We start from the raw sequence: 20,917 nt of genomic DNA on the forward strand, positions 1-20,917 counted from the left end.
TCCCCTCCGATGACCTCCGCTCCCAAGATCCCTGTTGTCAGCACAGCCCTTTTCTAGAGCAAGTTCCCGTTAAACACATGCGTCTCTCTCCCTGTTGCGTCCTCAGACTGTGGTGCCCACTGTTACCTGTCCGTGGCAGTCAGAAGCCGGGCAGGGAGAGCCAGACTTCTTACGTGGCTGTGGGCCACCCTGGTCTTAGATCCGGTGACGGCAGCAGCCAGAACTGCCCCGTCCCCACCCTCCACGGCGTGGGTGTGATGTGGCTGAGTCCCCGTGAACCCCAGCCACCCTGCTGCCCCGTCCGGTCGGCAGCTGCTCCCTCAGGGCACCCTGCTGCCGGCGGCTCCTCCAGGCGCATAGGCACCTAATGTAAACAAGGCAGCCGGTCCCCGTCTTCCCCTGAGCTGAGGATGCAGTCAGCACAAAGCCGGAGAAGATGGTGCTTGCTGCTACAGGAAGTGGAAGCGGGGAGATGGGCTTCGGGTGACAGGAGCGGCTAGAGGGTGACCCGGGAGCTCTCTGCGGCAGTGGTGTTGGCCTGAGACCCGAATGGAGTCAGGGCAGAGAAGGCTTCAAAGCTCGGGACCAGCAGTGCCAAGGCCCTGAGGTAGGAGCTCAGACTTTTCGGAGAGTAAGCAAAAGGCGGTAGTTGTGATGGGTTGAGTGGTGGCCCCAAAGTCTGAGCTCGTGTCCTGGCCCCTAGAACCTGTAAATACGACCTTATTTGGGAAGAGGGCCCTCGTAGATGTAATTAAGTTACAGATCTTGAGAAGGGGTCACCTGGATTATCTGGATGGGCCCTAAATACAGTGACAGGTGCCCTGAGACGGAAGAGGAGACGGCCAGATGGAGCTGGAGGCAGAGACTGGAGTTTTGTAGCCACAAGCTGGGAACGTCACGTTCCTTGAAGCCTGGAGCCACCGGGAGCTGGAGGAGGCCGGAAGGGTCCCCCCGGAGCTCCTGGAGGCTGTGTGACCGTGCTGACACCTTGATTTCAGACTTCCGGCCCCCAGAATTGTGAGACGATACATTTCAGTTGTTTGAAGCCGCCAGGTTGTGGTGACGTGTGATGGCAGCCGTGGGAAACGGACACAGTGTCTCATCGCGTCAGCGTGCTTTGGGGGTGGAGTGGCATTGTGGGGGCTGAGTGGGCGGCCGTTAAGTGACCCGGGGGGGAAAGCACGCGGCTTGGACCCACAGCCACGTGAGTGATGGGAAGTGCGTGGAGTTAGAACATACCTTGGAAGTGGAACCAACAGGACTTGTCGATACGAGGGAAAGAAGAATTAAAAACCTACTTCATGTTTGGCCTGAAAAATAGAGATGCTTGTACTGTTATTTGGAAGGCGGAAGCCTGGAGGAGGGGCGGTGTGGGCTGAGGTTTTCGGTGGGGGCGGGCGGAGGCGGGGGTGGTCCTTAGTAGGACACAGCCAGGAAATCTTTTGTGGACATACCAGTTTTGGAGATGCCTGTATCTCATCCCAGATGGGATTGTGACTAGGATGCTGGGCATGAATTAGCCCAGAGCTGAGGGCCAGTGAGCCTGGGAGCCATCGGCACAGATCCGTGCTTCCCAGCCCAGCTGTGCCTCAGAGTCTCTTGGGAGCTTACTAAGCAAAGATGCCAGTTCCTGCTCTCCATCCCAGACCGACGGAAACGAGACCTCTAACGTGTTGGGAAGTTCCCCGGGCCAGTCCGAGCCAGAGTTGAAGGACACAGGTGTCAAGATGGTGTTTGAGCCGGGGGTCTGGATGCGATCACCCCGGCAGAGCTGCCTAAAAGATCAGAGCTGCCAGCAGGGCACAGGCACACTGGCCTCTGATGGCCCTCGGCTGTTGGGGTGGCCACAGTCTTGGGGTTGGCACCGTGTTCTCTCTGTGGGCCATGAGGCGGAGGAGATAGGAAAGGGGCTGAGTGTAGACGCAGTAGCTCCTGAAGCAAGTCCCGGAGGGCTGCCTGAGGAGGAGGGCCCAGCAGAGGACTCGGAGGAGGGTCTGTGAGCCGGGGACGCCAAGGAGGCACGTGTGTCCGCAGCCGGGGGCAGTGTTTCAGGAAGGAGGCGGTTGTCAGATGGTGCTTAGAAGTCGAGAAGCATGAGGCTAGAATGAATTCGAGGCCCTCCCAAGGTCCAGAGGCCCTCGGTGGCCTTGAGAAGACGGACCTGTTTCAGCAGCCGTTTGGACGGCGGCTCGCAGCGAGCCCGCGGAGGGAAGTGTGTTTTGAACCCGCAGGTCCTTGCATCGGACGCGGAGCAGCGAGGGAGGCCTCCTGGCTCATCGCTTCTGCTTCCCCGCTCGAAACTGGCGTGTCTGTGAATTAGTTTTATTCAAAATGACTTCGTTGAACCAAATATTTAACCTTTCAGAAATCCCCTTATTACTGTGTCAGTTTCGTACACGGTGTGTCACCTGCACCTCTGTTCCTTTCGTTTAAATCTCTTTAATATGATTTGGCTTCGGGCGAGGTCCTTTGGTTGTTCCCTGGCCGGTGATCGTGGAGCCGTCTCGGCCGGTTCTCGTGAGCCGGGTCGTCCCAGCTAACGAATCCCAGCTTCTTCACCCACAGATGGACCCGGTGTCGTCAGACCTCGCTGCCTGTGACACGCTGGGGCTCAGCAAACACTAGGGCTCAAACTACCCGGTGGGAGAGTGGCGAGCGTCGCGAGGCCCCTTGGCAGGGGTGCCTGGGCCGCCATGGGGGGTGGCAGAGTTTCCACCCTTCCGGCCCTGCTCGCGCCCCCTGTGCAGCCTCGGTCCTCGGGGCCCACGGGTGCTCCGTTCCGCTCTGGCGCTCTGCGCTCAGCCCTTGTGCAGGCTCTGCATGCGGTGGGGCCGGGTTGTGGCCGATGCAGTCCCCATGGCCGGTGGCGGGGGGTGGCGGAGGGGATGGCACTTCCGGAACACTGCACATCAGTGACAGCTTGGTACGGCCAGGAGGCCCTCCCTGGGCTGCACCGCCACCCGTCCCCCCACACCCTGCAGCGTGGCAGATGGGCCTGGGCCCCGCTGAGAATTCTGTCCCACGGGCAGGAGCAGACAGTCGATTTGCTTTAACCCCTGGAAACTGAGGAAACCCCAGAATTTATTCTCCTCTATCTAGTCAGCCCTTGTTGCCTACAGCTTGGGAGCTTGTGTACCTCAGTCTGTCTGAGATTATGGAATCCTTAGGAATCTGTTATAACGTATCTTGTTTTTGTGGTAAAGATATACTTATAGTACTGTCTGTACAGAAGCAGGATTTTAAGGAGTAAAAAAAATCTAGAACGTCTTCCTAGAGGTTGTCCAGATGAAACGTTGTGTTTTTACATCCCCGTTTTAAAGCCTTAGCTTTTTTATTTGTCATGGGTTATTTTCAAATACGTACCAAATTAGGGAGAGCTGTACAGCGCATGCTCCCTGTGCACAGGCCCCCGACTCTGAAGTTCGCGTTCCTGCTCCGTCCACCCCACACGGCTTCCCACCTTTTTCATCCTCCTGGCATGTCAGGACATTGTCGGAGGTGATACTGTGGTGACCTGGCTTCAGAATCCCAGTGGCTTACGTAACAAAGGTGTGTGTCTGTTGCGGGTACCAGTGGCTCTGCCTCTCACCTTCCTTACTCTGGGACCGCGGCAGAGAGGTGGTCCTCTGCTTGTGGGAGACCCCGCTCATGTTTTTTCTGAGGCGGATCCTGCACCCACTGGGCCAAAACCCTGAGTCAAGAGAAGCGAGGCTTCCGAGAAGGAAAAGTCTGTCTGTCACGCTGTCACCCGCTCAGAAGTAAAACCTGTCTCTTCCACATGGACAGCGTGACAGCCTCCTACCTGTTAGTTTTTCCTCTAAGGGCGGGAAGTTAATTTTGAAGTTCCCTAATTAGGAATACACACCCCAGGGGAAGGCCATTAGCATTTGAAAGGCCCTAACCAGGAATCCTGTCCTGGGGAGGCTCCGCAGGTGCCTGAATGTCAGTTAGCAGAGGGGACAGAGCTGGAAGGTGAAGGGGCCCAGCGAGTGGCCATCCCGCAGTGGGGTGTCCTCGTCCCCGACTCCTTCCCTCTCCATGTTCTGCCACCTGACCAAAGGCTCTGAGGATCTGCACAGATCTGACCGGGAGGTCATGGAATCCAGCTTCTGGAAGATGCCACGGCCTCCCCCACCAAGCAAGCAACGGCTCGGTCAAGTGCCCAGAGGAGAGCGGCCTGGACTTCCCTGAGCTTGCAGCAGGCCATGTGGCTGTTTTGTGCCCCTGTTGGTTGTCACATTCCACCCATGGGAGGGGACCTATGTGCTCGCCTGCCTTTCATCACTGGGGTCCACTAGCGTCTGCCCACAAGACTGTGCCGGCGTCGAATGGTCCCCGTGGTGGGTCAGTTTACGATGAAAGGAGCGAGAACTTTGGATTTTTCCTTTGGGGGGTGGGGAGTGGCCATGAGTGGCCTCCCGAACTACTGAGAGGCCACGAAGCTCCTTTACATCACATCGTTCCCCCGGCCCTTGTCAGGGTTTTGCTACCAGGGACCGTGTTCACCCCCAACGTGGAAGACGTCTCGAAGGAAGGGGCCAAATTGGAATGCGTGCAGGGACCAGAGGGGCATGTACAGATGACCTCTGACCTGTAGGCCCAGGGACCGCCAGCCGACCGGAAGGGGCGTGCGTGCTGGCGAGATGATTTACCTCGTTATTTCTTTCGGCGTCATTGGAAGACTTTGCCTTCCCGTAGCTCACATCTACCAGCATCCATCCTCGTCGCTTCACGTGGGCGATTTTATGGAATCCTCGCACCTCCTCCCTGAGGAGGAAGTAGTGGCATCCGTCTCGACGGATGAGGAAACTGAGGCACAGAGTTTGTCAGGGCTAGTAAGAAGCACAGCCAGGATTTAAATTCAAGAAATCGGATTCCTCCACCTGTTTCGCAAACACCACCTTCCGTTTACGAGGGTGACCTTGCAAAGGGCTTTTTTGCTCCCTGTTTTCTCAAATTTCAAGAGCCTTTAAAGTCTAATGGAAAATCAAAGAAGAACGTTTATTACAGGAACCTCTGCCTCCAAAACGTATGGAGATTTTCCCATCAAGAGAAGTGGACACCTGTGTTCCACCCCCTCTCCCCCCACCCGGGGTCACCAGAACCACTGGGACATCACTGTTTCTAGTCCCTGTAAGGGACGCAGGAGATGTGGTTTGACTGCGGGCGCCCAGGGCTTCCCCAGCCCCTTACACAGCACAAGAGCTCAGGACGGTTGTGACTTCGAGTCTGGAGTCCAGCCCTGTGCCAGGCAAGATCTGTGTTGATTATCTGCGGGGGAGGGGTGGGCATTCAGCCTCTTCTCTCTGTCATCCGGCATTTTTTCCATTACCTTTGAGCCTGTGTGCCACAGGGCAAGGTGCCCAGTTGCCCCCGGGGGGAAAAGAAATTGAAATCCCGAGTTGTCTAGGCAGCGTCCGTGCCCGGGAGTGAACTGCCTACAGCATCAATTTTAAAACCCTGGTCTTAAAAATGCATCACTGAGAAGCGGGTCCAACATGAGGACTTTTAAACCTGAGGTGGCTGTGGCTGCAGGATAATTATGTCAAACCTGCAGGCAAACTTGAGGGAAGTGGCTGGCTGGTGGAGGAAATATCGCTTTGGTTAATAGATCAGGAAGCCCAGTTTTAAACAGCGGGGCTTCAGTAGAAACTAGACCCATGGTTCTGTTGTTTTCTTCCTCTTTTCTGTTATTCTGTGGTCAGAATTTCTAAGAAATGGTCAAGAATGAGTGAGAGGGGAAAATAAAAATAAATCATATAACAAGACTAGAATCCGATGCGCGGTTCCTCAGCCGTGCAGTTTTCTGCAGTAATCAGGCTCGGAGTCAGCGTTTTACCCTTTCTTGGGATGTCCCAGGAGGGCGGTTCCGTGCGTGACAAGAACGCAGGTGAGTTGACCCCTCACAGGGGTGGGGAGGGGGTGCTCGCAAGACCGGGGCAGGAGCAGCTGGTGCGAGGACGCAGGGCACGCCGACTGCAGTGCCTCCTTCGCGACAGGCCGCTGACGCCTGCGAGAGACCGTGTGGCCTGCATTCCCCACGAGGGCGTACGGACCTCTATTCCTCTTCTCACGGGATTGGGGCCAGGTAGATCAGAGGCAACCTGGACCTTTCATCGGGGTGAGAGCAACAGTGGACAAAGATGGTCGGAAACCCTGGGCGTAGCCAGAGGCTGAGGCATCGGTGAATTGGCGGAGCCTCCATCCAGGGTCCCGTGATGATGGGTCAGGACAGGCTGGTGTTCGCCCAGGTCACCTGGCCCTCGCCTAAGGCTAGCATGTCACCAGGGCTGGGCCGAGTTTCCGGAAGCTCTGGGCGTGGCCTAGCCAAGCCCACGTCCAGTCCCGTCGCAGGCCCCAGCGTCCCAGGGTCTGAGCTGTCTCAGAGTCCTTACTGTAGACACACCCGGGGACTCCTCCAGTTGTCCCTTGTCCCTTCTCCCCACAGTCCCTGGGACCAGACTGGAAAGACTGGTAAACACGAGGTTCAGACCCACCTCCCTGTGCGGTGCTCGCTGTTAGAACTTGAAACGATTTCATCGCGTCGTGTCTCTTTCTGTGAAATGGGGACTTGCACACTTACCTCAAAGCTGACGTGAGAGAGAGGGCGAGGAGCCGGGGAAGCACACCTCCCGTGCCCGGCCATGCCTGCCGGGCGCCCCCTGGTCACTCGGTCCATGCCGGGGAAGCCAGAGCCACAGGGAGCAGAGGTGCGGGTCGCGTCCGGTCTCGGGGTTCGAGTGTTCTCAAGGTTTTGTGGGCCCCGGCCCCCAGCTCATCCAAAGCGTTCTCAAGTGCGTCTGCCCACTCCTGCCTGCAGGACACTGGGTCCTTCTGGGTTGGGACACCTGAACAAGCCCCCAGGCTTGGTTGGGCCAGCTCCCAGGCCCGGGCCCCACGAGCTCCTGGGAAGTAAAGCTGGGACTTGAGGTGACTTCCGAGTCAGCACCTGGCCTTTGCATCACATGACGCATCCGGGTGGCACAGCAGAAAGGTGATAGCTCTAATTATTTTTATGATCAGAAACTCGGTATTCCCATTTGTAAAGTAGTAATCACTCCAGAATTTGAATCTTGTCAGGGAGATTCACAGTCCTGTAAACACAGACAGACAGACGTGGCGAACAGCCGCCGCCAGGGTTGTCACTGGGCGTTTAGAGCTCACCTCCTTTCCGGAGCCTCGTCGGACGATGGGGGCATGGCGGGTGCCTCCTGCCAGAGTTATCGTTTCTAATTGTTCTATCACGTGCCATGTCCGTTGAAACTCCCATTGCAAAAAGCGTAAGGTCCTCCCATCTGTGACGCTCGTGCCATGTGCCGAGGTCTTCTGCTTCTTAAACGCACAGTCGATTGGCCCGTCTCGCAGAATGGCTGCTGTACGGTGCAGCACCAGGGCAGTGTCCCAACTCAGAATCCCATTGCCTCTCTCTCGAGGTGTTAACCATCGAAGACGCCATCCACAACTGAGCAGAAACCAGAAGTGTTTAGCAAAGTCTTGAGTGACTGGGGCAGTGGAAGGTGACGCCAAGAAAAGCAGAAACCACGTGCACGTCCACTGACTTCTCAACATCTGTTACCTCTTACCACCTGTGTCCCCTTCGTCACCCGCACCACATGCGCCCACTTTCAACCTTTGCCAGTACCTCTGCTCCGTCGAGTGCAGAGCCCAGTGAATCTTCTCTCCCTGGCAAAGAAACATCCTTTTATATACAAAGGAGCAGAAGCCAGACGTTCGCCTCGTGTCGATGACCTGGACGGCAGGGTGAGCAGAGTTTATCCCTATGTGGGTCTTTGAAAAGTTTTGCCGTAAGAAAAGGGAATTACGTAGGCCTGTTGTGTGCAAGCGATCAGGGAGTTAACTGTTTATTAAACTGAGAAAAAGCTTATTTCAAGAAAAAAGGTAAGATCAGAGTGGTAGAAAAAATCAACTCGACCCGAAGCCTATTCACTGTCTTACAGTGAGCTTCTGGTCCCCCGATTCTGAGGTCTCTTACAGCCCCATGGGTTGGAGGGCACTGTGGCCGGGGGCCTGGAGAGAGTCACAGTAGAGGAGGACGTGACGTCCCCGACATGACGTCCCCCTCGGGGGGCTCCCAGCCGAGTGGGAATGTGAGTAGGGTGAAGTCCAGGATGCATCTTAAAGGCTGTTCTGCAGACTAGGAAACATTGCAGCTTACTTCAGCCTCTCTATTGGGGTCGATTTCAGAGGTTGACATTCTTCTTTTGTAGCTTTAAAAAAAAAAAAACCTTTACCGAGCGACCTGAATGTAAAACGTATATGTCGTATCTATCATGTCATTACTAAAGCAAGTAAATGAGAATTTATCATAGTGCAGGGTCCCAGCAGGAGGCGGCAGGAAGCTGCTCCTCTCTCAGAAAAGCACCTAGTCCGTAGGAAGATGTCGCATGTCAGTGACTTGGTGCAGTGGCCCCAGCAGCTGCCCACAAAGGTTTCTGTCTCGGACCTCATTCTGGACTTAGCTGCCAGGAAAGCCGGAAGCCCCATAGCCAGCAGGCCACAGCTCCATACTGGAAGGTAGCGGGCAGTGTCAGGGCCATTGTCGTTCATGAGAAGCCACACGTCTTCGAAGACAGTTCTGAGAACGACCTCCCAGGATGCACGCTCCTACGTGCTCTGCGGAGGCAGAGTCATCACAGGAAACCCACAACTGGACCGGGAGGCTAGGACACAAGAGTGGGTGTATGTGGTGGTGTCAGCCCAGGACTCTGCACGGTTGAAGTCCATTCATTTCAGTAGAGTTTGTTGTGTTCAATCTTTCGAGTCCTGAAATTATATGAATAGCCTTATAAAAATTTAAAGAACAACAAATAGGTAAGGCTTATTAACATTTTGCCAAATTCTTGGTTTGTAATGGATTTTAATATGATTGTAAGATCTTAACATATAAGCTTTGCTTCAAATGAACCTGCGGGTTCATTTGACCAAACTTGAGTTAATTATTCACCCCTATGTTAAAATTCCGTAGGACTGACGATTTCCGGCTGAGCGTTGAGCGATCTGCCTCGCTGTGCGGAGCTCAGTTTTCCCCACGTCGGGGTCTGCACTGAGGGTGTGGGGAACACAAATGAGATGCAGATCTTACGTTTACTTTCCATTAACAAAACTTTTTAAGTAAACATCAGGAGAAGGAATGGCTTTCAGTGAACACCTACACGTTGGTGGTTTTTAATCTCCTGGTGGGAACTTGTTACTGGCATAAAAACACATTACTGCAGAAAGACATTTCGAGTCTTGTAATGATTACCTCTGTTGCTTGGAGAGCACATTGTAGTTAATGGAGATTTAGTTAACATCTTAATAAAAAGAGCTGTTGTCATTTGAGAGTAAAGATTAGATCCTAAAATATTTTAAAACCAGAAATTTATTTACTTTTGTTCCTTACTAAAACCAAAATCATGTAGTTTATCGCCACGGATGGTACAGAAGAGGCGGGCCATATGAAATAGGTGTGTTATACTCTTATAAAGATTATTTAGACAAATGCTATAAAAAAAAACAATAAAATCATGGATTGAAAGGCTCTTTACTCAGTCCCACTGCTTGAGCTACTCTTATTTTCTCGGCGAAATTCCCGCCAAAGTCACACATGTCCTTCGCAGCCTCTGCTTAAGCACCGTCGTCTCCCAGCACCTCTAGCCACAGGCCTGTGGCCCATTTACGAATCGCTTTCCCGTCGCCTTTGGTGTGGTTAAATCAACTTCTGTCTTCAGATTCCGTTTCTAGAGCTCTCTGACCATTGCACATCCTTCCTCAGTGCTGGCCTAAGTCGCAGTAGCTCTGGTTGGTCTGCTGTGCTGTGGGACGCCTTCGTCACAGAGCTGCTTCATTCCTCTGTCAGGAAACGTGGGGCTTTCTCCTGCTTCCTATTCGGCCTGCTTCCCCCACCCCTCCCGTCCGTCTCTGGGTCCTCCAGCGTGCCTTTGCCCTCGACAGCCACGCCTGGAACTCGCAACAGCATTCCAGGAGCAGCTGGGTGTGCGAGGACCAGACGGATCCTGAAATAGCTGCTCAGAACAGTGGTTCTTAACCTCTGTGAGAGCGTAAGCTCTGCAGTCTGTCAGTCTCTCCACGGAGGAATGCGCGTGTGTTTAGATGTACAAGCTGCGAGTGATTTCAGTGGCCTCCCTGTAGCTCAGCCATGACCCATGCCTTCTGGGACACCAATTGACAACCCTGACTGGCCGTCGTGTTGACACTGTGCACGGGAGCCGTTTAATGACCTGTGCCCCCAGGCCCTACCCCTCGAGTTAGTATAAAGCAGAGAATTTGGGGATCTGAAGCTGAAGGTTTTTCAGAGTTATTTCTTTTTTAGCAGGATATATTTTAGAAATCCGATTTTGAAACCACTTTTCAATTATAATCACAGATGCGAGGGTTTTTCAGAATCTGGGTACACACACACAGACACCCCACACACACACACAGACACACACACACACACACACACACACACACACACGCAAATGCATTTAGTTGGCTTCTTCCTGAACTGACTTGTTCAGACACGTTGGCCTTTCAGAATGAACTGAAATGCCAGGCGGGGTTCTCTCTCTGGCTGGCGTGTGTTGGATGAAGCGTCCCTTGACTGGCTTGATTTGGGAGTGACTCAAACCTAGTGGGAAAATGTGTGTGTTTTGTGGAATTGATGGCATCTTGGAACCTACGGAAATGACAAAGGGGAAAAATGTTAACACTGTCTAAATGTGCCAGTTAACCGGATAATTGAGCACAGCCCTGTGAGATGGTGCTTGTCGGTGTCCACCGCTCTGCCCCCTGTGGCTGTCTCTGCTCCCCGGTCTCCACCCTCTCCCCAGCCACCCCCCACCACACCGTACCGAGCAGCCTAGCCTAGTCCACACCTTCGTGTGGCAGTCACCCCATCAGAGCATCTCGTGGGTGTAGGCTGGCATTTGGATGCTCATGAGGGCCCTTGGGGGAGGGGTGTCCTGTGCCGAGTTTTCCCTGATGGTGTCAGACTATGGGCCTTTAGCTCCTGAGCACAGCCTGACGGTGAACTCAAAACCAGGCTGGGATGTGCCGGTGAGATTTCACACGGAGTGGTGGCTTCCCAAACGTGTGGCGTCTGCAGTGGGATTTACTGCGGTGACAGTCAGGCTGAGCCACCGAGGTCTCAGACCTGGAGTCTGGCCCCCGTGGGTCGCGGGGAGCGGGGCTGGGCGGCAGGTACAGGTGTTTACGAGCGTGTTTTCTCCCCCTCCGCCCCGCCTCCTCACAGGCTATGGCCACACTGTGCCCTTGTCGGACGGCGGCAAGGCCTTCTGCATCGTCTACTCGGTCATCGGCATCCCTTTCACCCTCCTGTTCCTGACAGCTGTGGTCCAGCGCGTCACCATCCACGTCACCCGTAGGCCTGTCCTCTACTTCCACATCCGCTGGGGCTTCTCTAAGCAGCTGGTGGCCATCGTCCACGCCATGCTCCTGGGGTTCGTCACCGTGTCCTGCTTCTTTTTCATCCCGGCGGCTGTGTTCTCCGTCCTGGAGGACGACTGGAACTTTCTGGAATCCTTTTATTTTTGTTTTATTTCCCTGAGCACCATCGGCCTGGGGGACTATGTTCCTGGAGAAGGCTACAATCAGAAATTCCGAGAGCTCTACAAGATTGGGATCACATGTGAGTACCGGATGCCGCCACCCTGCTCTCTCGCGGTCCCCAGAAGTCATCTTGCGGCCTTCTAGAAGTCATTCGTAGAAGCCCCGTTGCTTTTTCATTGATAAATTTTCAGTTTTGCCACCTTCCCGTAACGATTTCATTTCATCACGATCCCCTTCAAAACCGTACAAAAACCTTATTATTACTGAGTTATTTTTCCCAGGTACCTTAAAAGTATTGACCAATTTCTTACTAATATTGTAATAAGCATTGTAAATTACAGTGTTAAAATGTACCGCAGAGGACATACTTGATAACCAACTTTTAACTTAAAAAAAAAAAAGTTGCTCTGCTTAATTAAATATTTTAAGCTCAAGAAAACTAGGGCTGGGATTGTAGCCTATTAAAATCAGTCACATTCTTTACCAGAAAATTCTTAAAACAATTGCTTGTCTTATTTGACCATCTCTAACTTGAAAAAGTCAGAATATATTAACCATTTTCAGAATTTTATATGTGGAAAATAGGCATTAAAATGCAGATGGCCAGCGATTTATAATTTTTAAACATTTTTTAAAAATTCAGTATATCATGGAAAATGTAGAATTCCATTTCAAGTAACTATTTTTGTGCATCCTTTTTCTCGCTTTTCAAGATGCATAGAGTCATATCACAACGCACACAGTTTTCATTTCTGCCTTCTCAAGAGTTTTTTAAGATTCGGGTCGTGTCTTCCAGGAAATCACAGCACATACCAAGGAAGTCAGGGCTCTGTCCTGGCCTTGGCTTGTAGTGCAAACTCGAGGACAGCATTTTCGCATTTCCGTGAAACCACGGCTCACCCAAGACAGCGACTTCACTCATAAACCGATGCTTTGCTGCCACGCAAGTTCAGTGAACAAGCTACCAGATGGTCACGGGAATGGTTTCATATTTCGACTTACCATAATTATTTTTAATGTCCACATAACACTTTACCAGGTGGCTATGCCGTGACCTAACCATGCCTGTACTGTTGCATATGTAGATTACATCCAGCACGGGGGCATTATGAATAACTGCAGTAAATATTTTTTATGTTTGCACTTTTTCTACTTTGATATCTTTCCAAGAAGTGGGATTGTTGGCCCAGAGGGAATATGCCTTTTTGTGACTCAGTGCTTTCCAAGTGGCATCTTGAGTTTACACTTCACCAGAACCACCTGCAGGTGACAGTTTCAGCGTGGTTTGGGCCGGTGGCATTACAGGTGTTCTGTTGCACATTTCAAAGCACAGACGAATGTTATTTCGACTTTCTTTTCATTTGTTAGGTAAAATGTTACCTCCTTATTTTAATTTTTTCATAACAGAGGAAAGTTGGATGTTTCTTTAATTAGGTTTGTTTTCTTATGTTAAAGGTCTTCTCATAAATTTTACTCAATAGTTAAACCTCCTCAGTGTCTCACATGTCAATAAATCCCTGCGGAACATTTTCAGACTTGTTCCAATGTGAATCGTGGATTTTTTAGGCAATCTACATGGTTATGTGCTGGGTGGAACAAATTGAATTTCCAAAGATATATTTCTGGATCAGATAAAACCACGCAGCTTCTGCCTGAAACCCCGTGGTTACTTTTGTCAGCATTCAAGAGTTTGACTAAATACTAGATAAAGGGAAAGGAGGGGATTTGCAGTGAGTCTGACTAGCAATGTCACTGCTGTTTCTAAAACGTACTGTTATTATCAACACCGAATAGCCAAATCCTAAAGGTACTAGACCTGTGTTACTTCGCATTCTTAAGGTAATCCGCCTCCTATTCCTATTATGCTGCCGGTTCTAGCCCTCCTACTTCATTTATTTTCTGAAAATCTTCCCGAAACATTTTACCAATGGAACACGAAATTTAGATTTTTTTAGTCTTAGAGTTTTTACTTTCACTTTTCTGTTCCTTTCCAGCATGATTTTTTTTTTTCTTAAAACTGACTTTAAACACGTCGGAACTGACTTAAAACCACCCATTTCCCATCTCAGATTCCAGGGAATAGCACTTTACCCGAAGCCACAGATGGTCTCTCATTTCGGAGTGAGAAGCTGGTAGAGTTATTCAGCGAATGGTCCACGTGCCTCCCCCAAAAATGACCTCACATAATGGGAAGCTTAGTTTGATGCCAGGTCTTGGTAGCAGAGTGACGAGCCACGCACAGGGAGCTTTTTAACATCTACTTCAGTTCTCAGGACTCTCCTCTAGCTTCAGCTGTGACTCCCATGCTGCTCTCCCCGTTCTGGAATAATCGGAGTGCTGAGGCCTTCGCAAGGTGTCAGGCTTGGTCGTAAGCACTCGTGCTAAATAAAAAGCTCTTCTGTCGCTGGCTTTTAGAGAGCCTCTGACACAAACAGGTGGTGGAGAGACTTCTCAAAGGCCACCCCCGGGCGAGTGCAGTGTGTCGCTCTGTGACGATGCCGCATCGGCCCCGACTTTTTATTCCCCCTCAAAAATTGCACCATATGATTTTGAACGACCCAGTTTTGTAGAAGGTTAGGTCACTCTTCGTGTTCCTCTGGGTCGTCCCTCTTTGAGCCGTGGCCTTCAGAGCACTCCGAGAAGTTAGAAAAGCGGCCGCGAGTTTATCGTCAGCAGTCCTTTCGTGTCACATCTCGTGTCACGTGCCCCTGAGACGCTGCCGTTTCTCTCACACAGGTTACCTGCTTCTCGGCCTTGTTGCCATGTTGGTCGTTCTGGAAACCTTCTGTGAACTCCACGAGCTGAAAAAATTCCGAAAAATGTTCTACGTGAAGAAAGAGAAGGACGAGGACCGAGTGCACATCGTGGAGCACGACCAGCTGTCCTTCTGTTCCATCACGGACCAAGCAGCCGGCATGAAAGAGGATCAGAAGCAGGATGAGCCCTTCGTGCCCCCGGCGTCCTCCGCCCACCCCGATGGCCCCGCAAGCCATTGAGTGCTGGGCTTTGCCCCAGAGCGCCAGGCCGGGCGCGAGGGAGGAGCCCCGCTTCGCTCGTTTATGAGACTGTAAACGCCAAGGTGATGTCTTATCAAATATCTACTTTCTGTAATGTTAAAAATGATACAAAACAGAAAAATGGAACGAAGGAAGCTTTCGCTCTGAAGGACTAATAGCTGAGGAAATGGGCTCTGTACCTATAATTCACATGCGACAAAATTATCTAGACTTTACGAATAGGTGAAAAATACTTGAAGCAGTGTGCCGCTGTGGATAGAAGCAGATTTTATACTTTTAATTGGGGACTTTGGGATTTGCATTTAAATCATTTAGCTGACGGCTAAATAGCAACATTTATATTTAAAAGCAAATAAAAAGCATAGAGCTGTGTTTTATAAGTTTATGCGTACTGGTTTGCATGCACCCATCCAAAATGATTATTTTTGTAGAATCTAAGTTAAACCTGCTATTTATAATAGGTAGCCCTTAACTGTGTACATATAAAGTATAAATACATTTGTATCCTGTACATACGGTTCCAGTCACCAGATCTCGGCGTACTTCTTAACCCAAGACTGTAGCTATTTTCCCATTTGATTTCTCTTTATATGAAAGAATCATGAGTTCTCCAATAAAATAATAGTAGGAAGAGAACACTTAAGAGTGAGCCAGACTGCTGTCCTGCTACAGTGACTGTTTCTACCCTCGTCAGGAGTATGATATGAGAAGTCTGAAACGTTTGTAAGCATTTCTGCGGAGCGGACGCCAACAAGTCCCGTAGAGTATGATTTGTGAAAAAGATTACGGTGCTCTGTTTTGAAAGTGCATTGTGATTTGCAGTCGCCTGGTTCTGAAGCACAGAAAGCACAGAAAATAACCACAGAAGCCCCAGATGAACAGATTCTGTCAAATTAATCTGAGAATTTTTAAATTTATTAGCTGAAATAAATAAAAATCATAGCTGGTTACAATTTATGCTTTAATATATCAAGAAAAGTTTTCTTCTATGCAGATATGTACATACTCCTTTACAGAAACCACAGAGGGAGCCATTGAAGGGTGTACACAGGACACTATTAGGAATCTTAGCCGAGGACACTAGAAAGCCCCTGCTTGAGAACTAACTCTCAGTGACCCGCTAACCGAGCCCCGTCCCCGTGGGAGCTGCCTGCAGGTGGTGGTGCTTGAGGCATTGGTAAAGCCACCGGCTGGTGAGCCACCAGGCAGCGGCCTTAGGTGGGGCTCACTCAGACCTCCCTACGCCTCCGTTACGTGTGGCCCGGCCTGCGTTCCCAGCCTGTCCTGTCACTGCTGTTAGCCTTCAGACACCGTGTCCCCTCCCTTAGAGCAGGGCCGTTCTTTACCATATAAAACCCCGTCCTGTCTCAGAAGCACAAAACTGTAAGGAGGAGTCACCTGGACTCCGTGGCCTCGTCCACACCATGGCTCCTGTGATAGTGGCCTGTCACCAGCAGACCCTCTCCCACGCTAGACTCCACAGTGTCCTCCCCCAATCCAGGCCCCACTGCCGTCAGCGCAGGCCTGCTCTGCGTGCCCCAGGGACATGACCGGGTTCGCGAAGTTTGGTGACCCCAGGGCCTGGCGGGCATAGAGTGAGGAAGGTGTAAGTCCCAGAAGGAGCGGATGCTGGAGAATTCCTCGTGAGCCTCTGTAGCTTGCTGCTGGTCTAAGGGGGTGCACGCCCCAGAAAAAGAAGCAGTCTGAGTCAGGATCGAGCGTGGTGCTTAGTTTCCAGGCTTTCCTGACTGCAGAGAATACACAAAACCTTAACGCCCTTCAAATTTTTTGTTGTTTTTAACGTGAAGGGCGAGGCACAAAAATTGGAGTGGGTTTTGCCTCCCCACCCCCTGTCAGATGCAAAACGCGAGGGAGAAAATCTTCCCTGGACTTTCCTTCTGTCACCGGCCAGTGGACAGATGCCACCCTGTGGTCCTAAGGGAGGGGCATCCACTGGGGGCATCATGTGTGCCAGGACCAGCCCCTGGTGGCACCGTTGTGCCAGGATGGGCCCGGGGGCGATGTGTGTGACCCAGGACTGGCCCTGGGGGCAGCACGTGCACCAGGACAGGCCCGGGGGCGACGCATGTGACCCGGGACGGACCCCGGGGTCCCGTAGTGGGAGGTGAGTGTGAATCAGCAAGGTAGCTTGAGTGAGGAGTATAAACGAGGAGCCAGTCTTGGCAGGAATGTTCTAGACTGAGTGCTTCAGGATCCCACGGACTGGCCTCACGATGGGCAGGCAGCAGACACGACTGTCCTTCCAGCAGAGTGCCCTGCGTGTGAGTTCAAAGTCCCGTGTGTCTGTCCAGTGGCTGTGCTGACTTTGGAGCAGCGGACACACTCAGGTGAGCAGAGAACTGTCTTGGGGAGACTTCTCCGCCTCTGAGAAATCAGGGGGGCGGTGGACCAGAGGACAGGAACAGTGTCCACCAGAATCTGATGGGGAATTCGTGGGACAAAGTGGCCCCGATGACCCCTTGGTTTTCATGCCCCCAGGAGGTGTGGTGTGAAAGGCGTTTGTTCTAGAGTTGTGTGATTCGGGGCGGGGAGGGGGGGCAGAACGGGAATGATGACGTGACTAAGACGTGGAGTCACATTCTCGCCCGGAAAACAGTCAGGCCCAGACTTTCTACAAAGCAGCCTCGGTGTCTTTCGGGGCAATCAGAGGAAATATTTATAGACATGGAGGCAGATGTCAAGATGACTGAGACGACCAAGGCAGAGCCTCTTTAACCCTCTGCAGTTATCAGCAGGACACTGGCTTCTTAATAAAACAACTAAGATTTGCCCCAAATAGGAGCTCATTTCAAACTGGCGGACGTGTGCGCTGCAAGGTGGTCACAGGCCCGCGTCTCCCCCACGGGCGTCAGCAGGCGGGCCCTCGCAGGAGACGACACAGTCACAGTCACGTGGCCCGTCAAAGCCTCGGTGCCGAGAGGGGCCGCGTTCCACACCGATCCCTCCAGTCAGGGGGCGGTCCCTCTGGGGTCAGTTCATAGTTAAACAGGCCATTTTACGGCAAATCTAGAAACAAAAGTTCCGTAGAAAGCTGAAATTGAAATAATGCAGTATTTTCCATTTACTTTATTCGTAATGCTCAGTAAAATTCTAAATCGGTCTCTTCAGTGCATTTAAAGTTTTCCCTAAAGGGATGTATTACTTTCTAAGAGTTTTACTTTATGAAAATTTGGTACATCCAAGCTTCTTGTGCAAGGCAGAACCTGAAATCATTTGCTGAAGATGGTTTTGCAAAAATCTCACTTATCTAATAAGTGCTGTCAGGCAGTCTCATCTTTCTAAAATACAGTAAGGAGCGTAGAAGTCAATAAGTATGCGGTTAAGCATTTTTCGCAGCCTGGCAGAAAAGCACATTTGAGAAGGAGCGAGTGCCTCTTTGCTTCACTCAGAGCTTAGACTGACTTGGCTCACAGTTCTGGTAAATTCCTGGTGTCCCACCCCACAGAAGACAAAGCGGAGTGTTGCTGCCTCGTTGTTCTCAGACTCTGAGCTAGCGCACTTTTCAATACATTTTTTGGTGGCACAAATAAAAAAAAATTAAGTGTCTCAGGATGCTGCTGGCAGGGGTTGCCATGCAGTCACTCAGGCCGCCTTAGGCCAGCGCGGCGTCCGTCCCCACAAAGCAGCCCCGTTCCTGCACCGTCCCCTTGGCCTCCTGTGCCACCCAGCCTCTGAGAGGGGCAGTTTGCAACCTGAGCGCCCTTTTCTTTACTCAGAAGGAAAAGTCGTCACCTACTCCAAGGATATGACACCTCCCTCTTATCCATAGCATGTTTTGTCCATTCTAAGTCGAGTGGCAGCACGTACTCGGGTCAACATGACCGTAAAATGGACGAATACTTACGTGCTTGCGAAAGTGGATTTTCCGCATTGGTCAACATTTGCCTGGCCTTCTGTGTGTGGCTTGCGGACCCCAGTGCACTGAGCCACCCCCCGGAAAGCTGCAGGTTCGGTACGGTCCTGACCTGGAAGACAGACCCAGATAAAGAAGAAAAGCACCATCTTCCATGACCCAGGACAGCTCGGTATTCATTCTGATGCTATTTCAATAATGCAATGTTCAAAACGATGTTAAACTATGTTTGATAGACTCTTTAAGGAGGGTGGACTAAGATATAATTTTATTCAAAACCATTAAAATCCATTTTAAGAGGCTTGCTTTTTAAATTATAATTTCCAGTGTCTAGAAAACTCAGACTCAGCATCTCATTTTCCAGCCTGAGCTATTATGGTGATGTGTAGCCTCGCTGCCATTTACATGTGACCGTGACGCTACTGCTAACATCTCTAAATAAATAAAGTATCTATATTATTTATTTTTAGTTGAAGAAATTAGCTGTGTTTTGAAGATTTTTCCAGACTCTCGATTCCATTATTTATATTAATTACATATTTTTTATGCATGTAACTCAGCATTAATCTCTATTTCTGAGCGGTGGCTAGAAAGCCAGAGACTGTTAGCCAAGAGATAGCTAAGCTTCCGGTGAGTCCACAGGTGCTCAGAGATGTCTCCATAATCTACCTTAACCCCCTGCATTACCCTGTTCTTGCTCCGGGTAAACACTGTCGCTTTAAATTGCTGCATGACTGTGGCAGAAGGGCCCCTTTTACGTGCTCACTCACAGTGGAAGCCTTCCTCTCTGTGGTCGGTACACCCTGTGATTGCAATTTAGGACAGTGTGACCTTAAAACTGGGACTGAGCCTGTCCTCATCCATTCGGCAGCTAGATTTCAAAGGTCACTGTCATTCACGGCTCGTGTCATAGCTGGCAGAACTGAATACACCGCCTTTTCTGTCCCTGTCTGTCATTTTCCCCACGCTGCTCCTTCTTAATTTAAGGAGCTGAGCAAGTGACCCAGCTACTCCAGGCACCCCTGTCTTGGGGCAGAGCGAAGCAGAGCCCAGTGGCAGTGCCAGGCTTGGAAGCCACTTGTCCCCGTTGGCGACGCACATCAAGAAAGTGGTGCTGGCTGGAGGATGACAAGCCCCATGTATCAGTCCGTGGGACCCTGGCTGTACCACCTAAAACACATTTCGGAAGTTAGCCTCTGTTCCTCCATTAAACATGCACACTGTCCCCAGCCACACCTGCGTGAAATGACAGGACGAGCCTGTGTTGCAGTGAGCATTCCTTAAAGCTGCTTCACAGTTACGAACCGCAGTGTCTCCCATTTCCTCTCTTCGATTGGATGCCTGTGGGAGAACATCCCCAAAGGAGAATAGTGTGTCTTAGTCTACAGATGTGCCAAGATGTCAGGCTTCCACCTGGGCCTCTGGAAAAGTCCAGGTCTGCACGCTGGGTAATGCCGGACTGGCTGCTCATCTCTTTAGCATTTTAATTTCTTCCTCCTTAAGATGGAACAAATGCCATTCGAAGGCACATTCATCAGGGTTGGGAGTCGATAGAAAAATAAGTTATTTCATTGGTGAATGCAAGGATGAAGGAGAGGGTTGAAGACAGAGTTCAGCATGGAGTGAGCTAGATGGTGAGGAGGAAATATTCTTATTTTCATTGTTTTGATCTTTAGTGCCGGTGGAGCTAAAGTCATGGTTTCCAGGAAAACCAGCGTCTTCGCATTCCTGATTTTGTCCTAGTCTTGCATGGGGAATGATCGCACACTTTGGGGGGCCTACTGGGGGCTGAGCGGTGTTACACAGACCGTGCCACCCTCTCGTGGCATTGGCCTTGCCTCTGGTCCAGGAGCCGTGAGTCCCGCGAGGTAGGAGGCCCGTGCTGCAACGGCCAGGTCAGAGACCAGAGGCTCGGTGCCGAACAAGGGGCGATAGGACCTAAGCATTATGAGCAGGAAAGAGCCAAGACCTGGCAGGCTGGTGACACAATTCCAGCCACTCCTTGCCACACAGACTGTCAGGGTGAGCCAGAAGTTTTGGTAAGTCGGTCAGCAGCACTCAGGAGTGTTGGGGCGGGACGGCCTTGCCGCGGTATCCCCGGGGCTGAGGCTCTTGCTGAGACGTGGGACTTTCAGTGTTGAACCCAGGGTGGCCCTGGGGGCAAACCTGGAAGCCTAGGCACACAGACTGTGCTTGTCCATTCTCTCACAGGCGTTGGTGAGATCCCGTGCCGTGCCAAGGACTGCACTAGGCACTCGCACAGCAAAAGCACCATGCTCCAGAAGCGTGCGCTATGGGACAACTCAGGCGCTTTGCAGATGCTGTGAGGGCCTCCAGGACTCCCTGCAGGACCCTCCCCCAGTGCCCGAGTGTCACCCACTGACTCACCTCTGAGCCCCTCATAGTAACTGCCGAAGGAAACCACCCTGCCCAAGGTGACACCTCCCCCCTG

At 51.4% G+C, this 20,917-nt stretch overlaps 1 protein-coding gene across 1 annotated transcript in view; it reads left to right on the forward strand.

The window, feature by feature from the left end:
- The window catches only part of KCNK1 (potassium two pore domain channel subfamily K member 1), a 34,383-nt gene extending 18,839 nt beyond the window's left edge, over window positions 1–15,544 (forward strand). The window contains exons 2-3 of the mRNA XM_039850307.1: window positions 11,258–11,653; window positions 14,311–15,544. Of these exons, the coding sequence (XP_039706241.1) occupies window positions 11,258–11,653; window positions 14,311–14,570 (656 nt within the window). The 3' untranslated portion in view covers window positions 14,571–15,544. The remainder of the gene's footprint in view (window positions 1–11,257; window positions 11,654–14,310) is intronic.
- Window positions 15,545–20,917: the final 5,373 nt, after the last annotated feature.

The sequence above is a fragment of the Pteropus medius genome, unplaced genomic scaffold (genome assembly GCF_902729225.1).
Source record: "Pteropus medius unplaced genomic scaffold, Ma_sr-lr_union100, whole genome shotgun sequence".
Lineage (NCBI taxonomy): Eukaryota > Metazoa > Chordata > Mammalia > Chiroptera > Pteropodidae > Pteropus > Pteropus medius.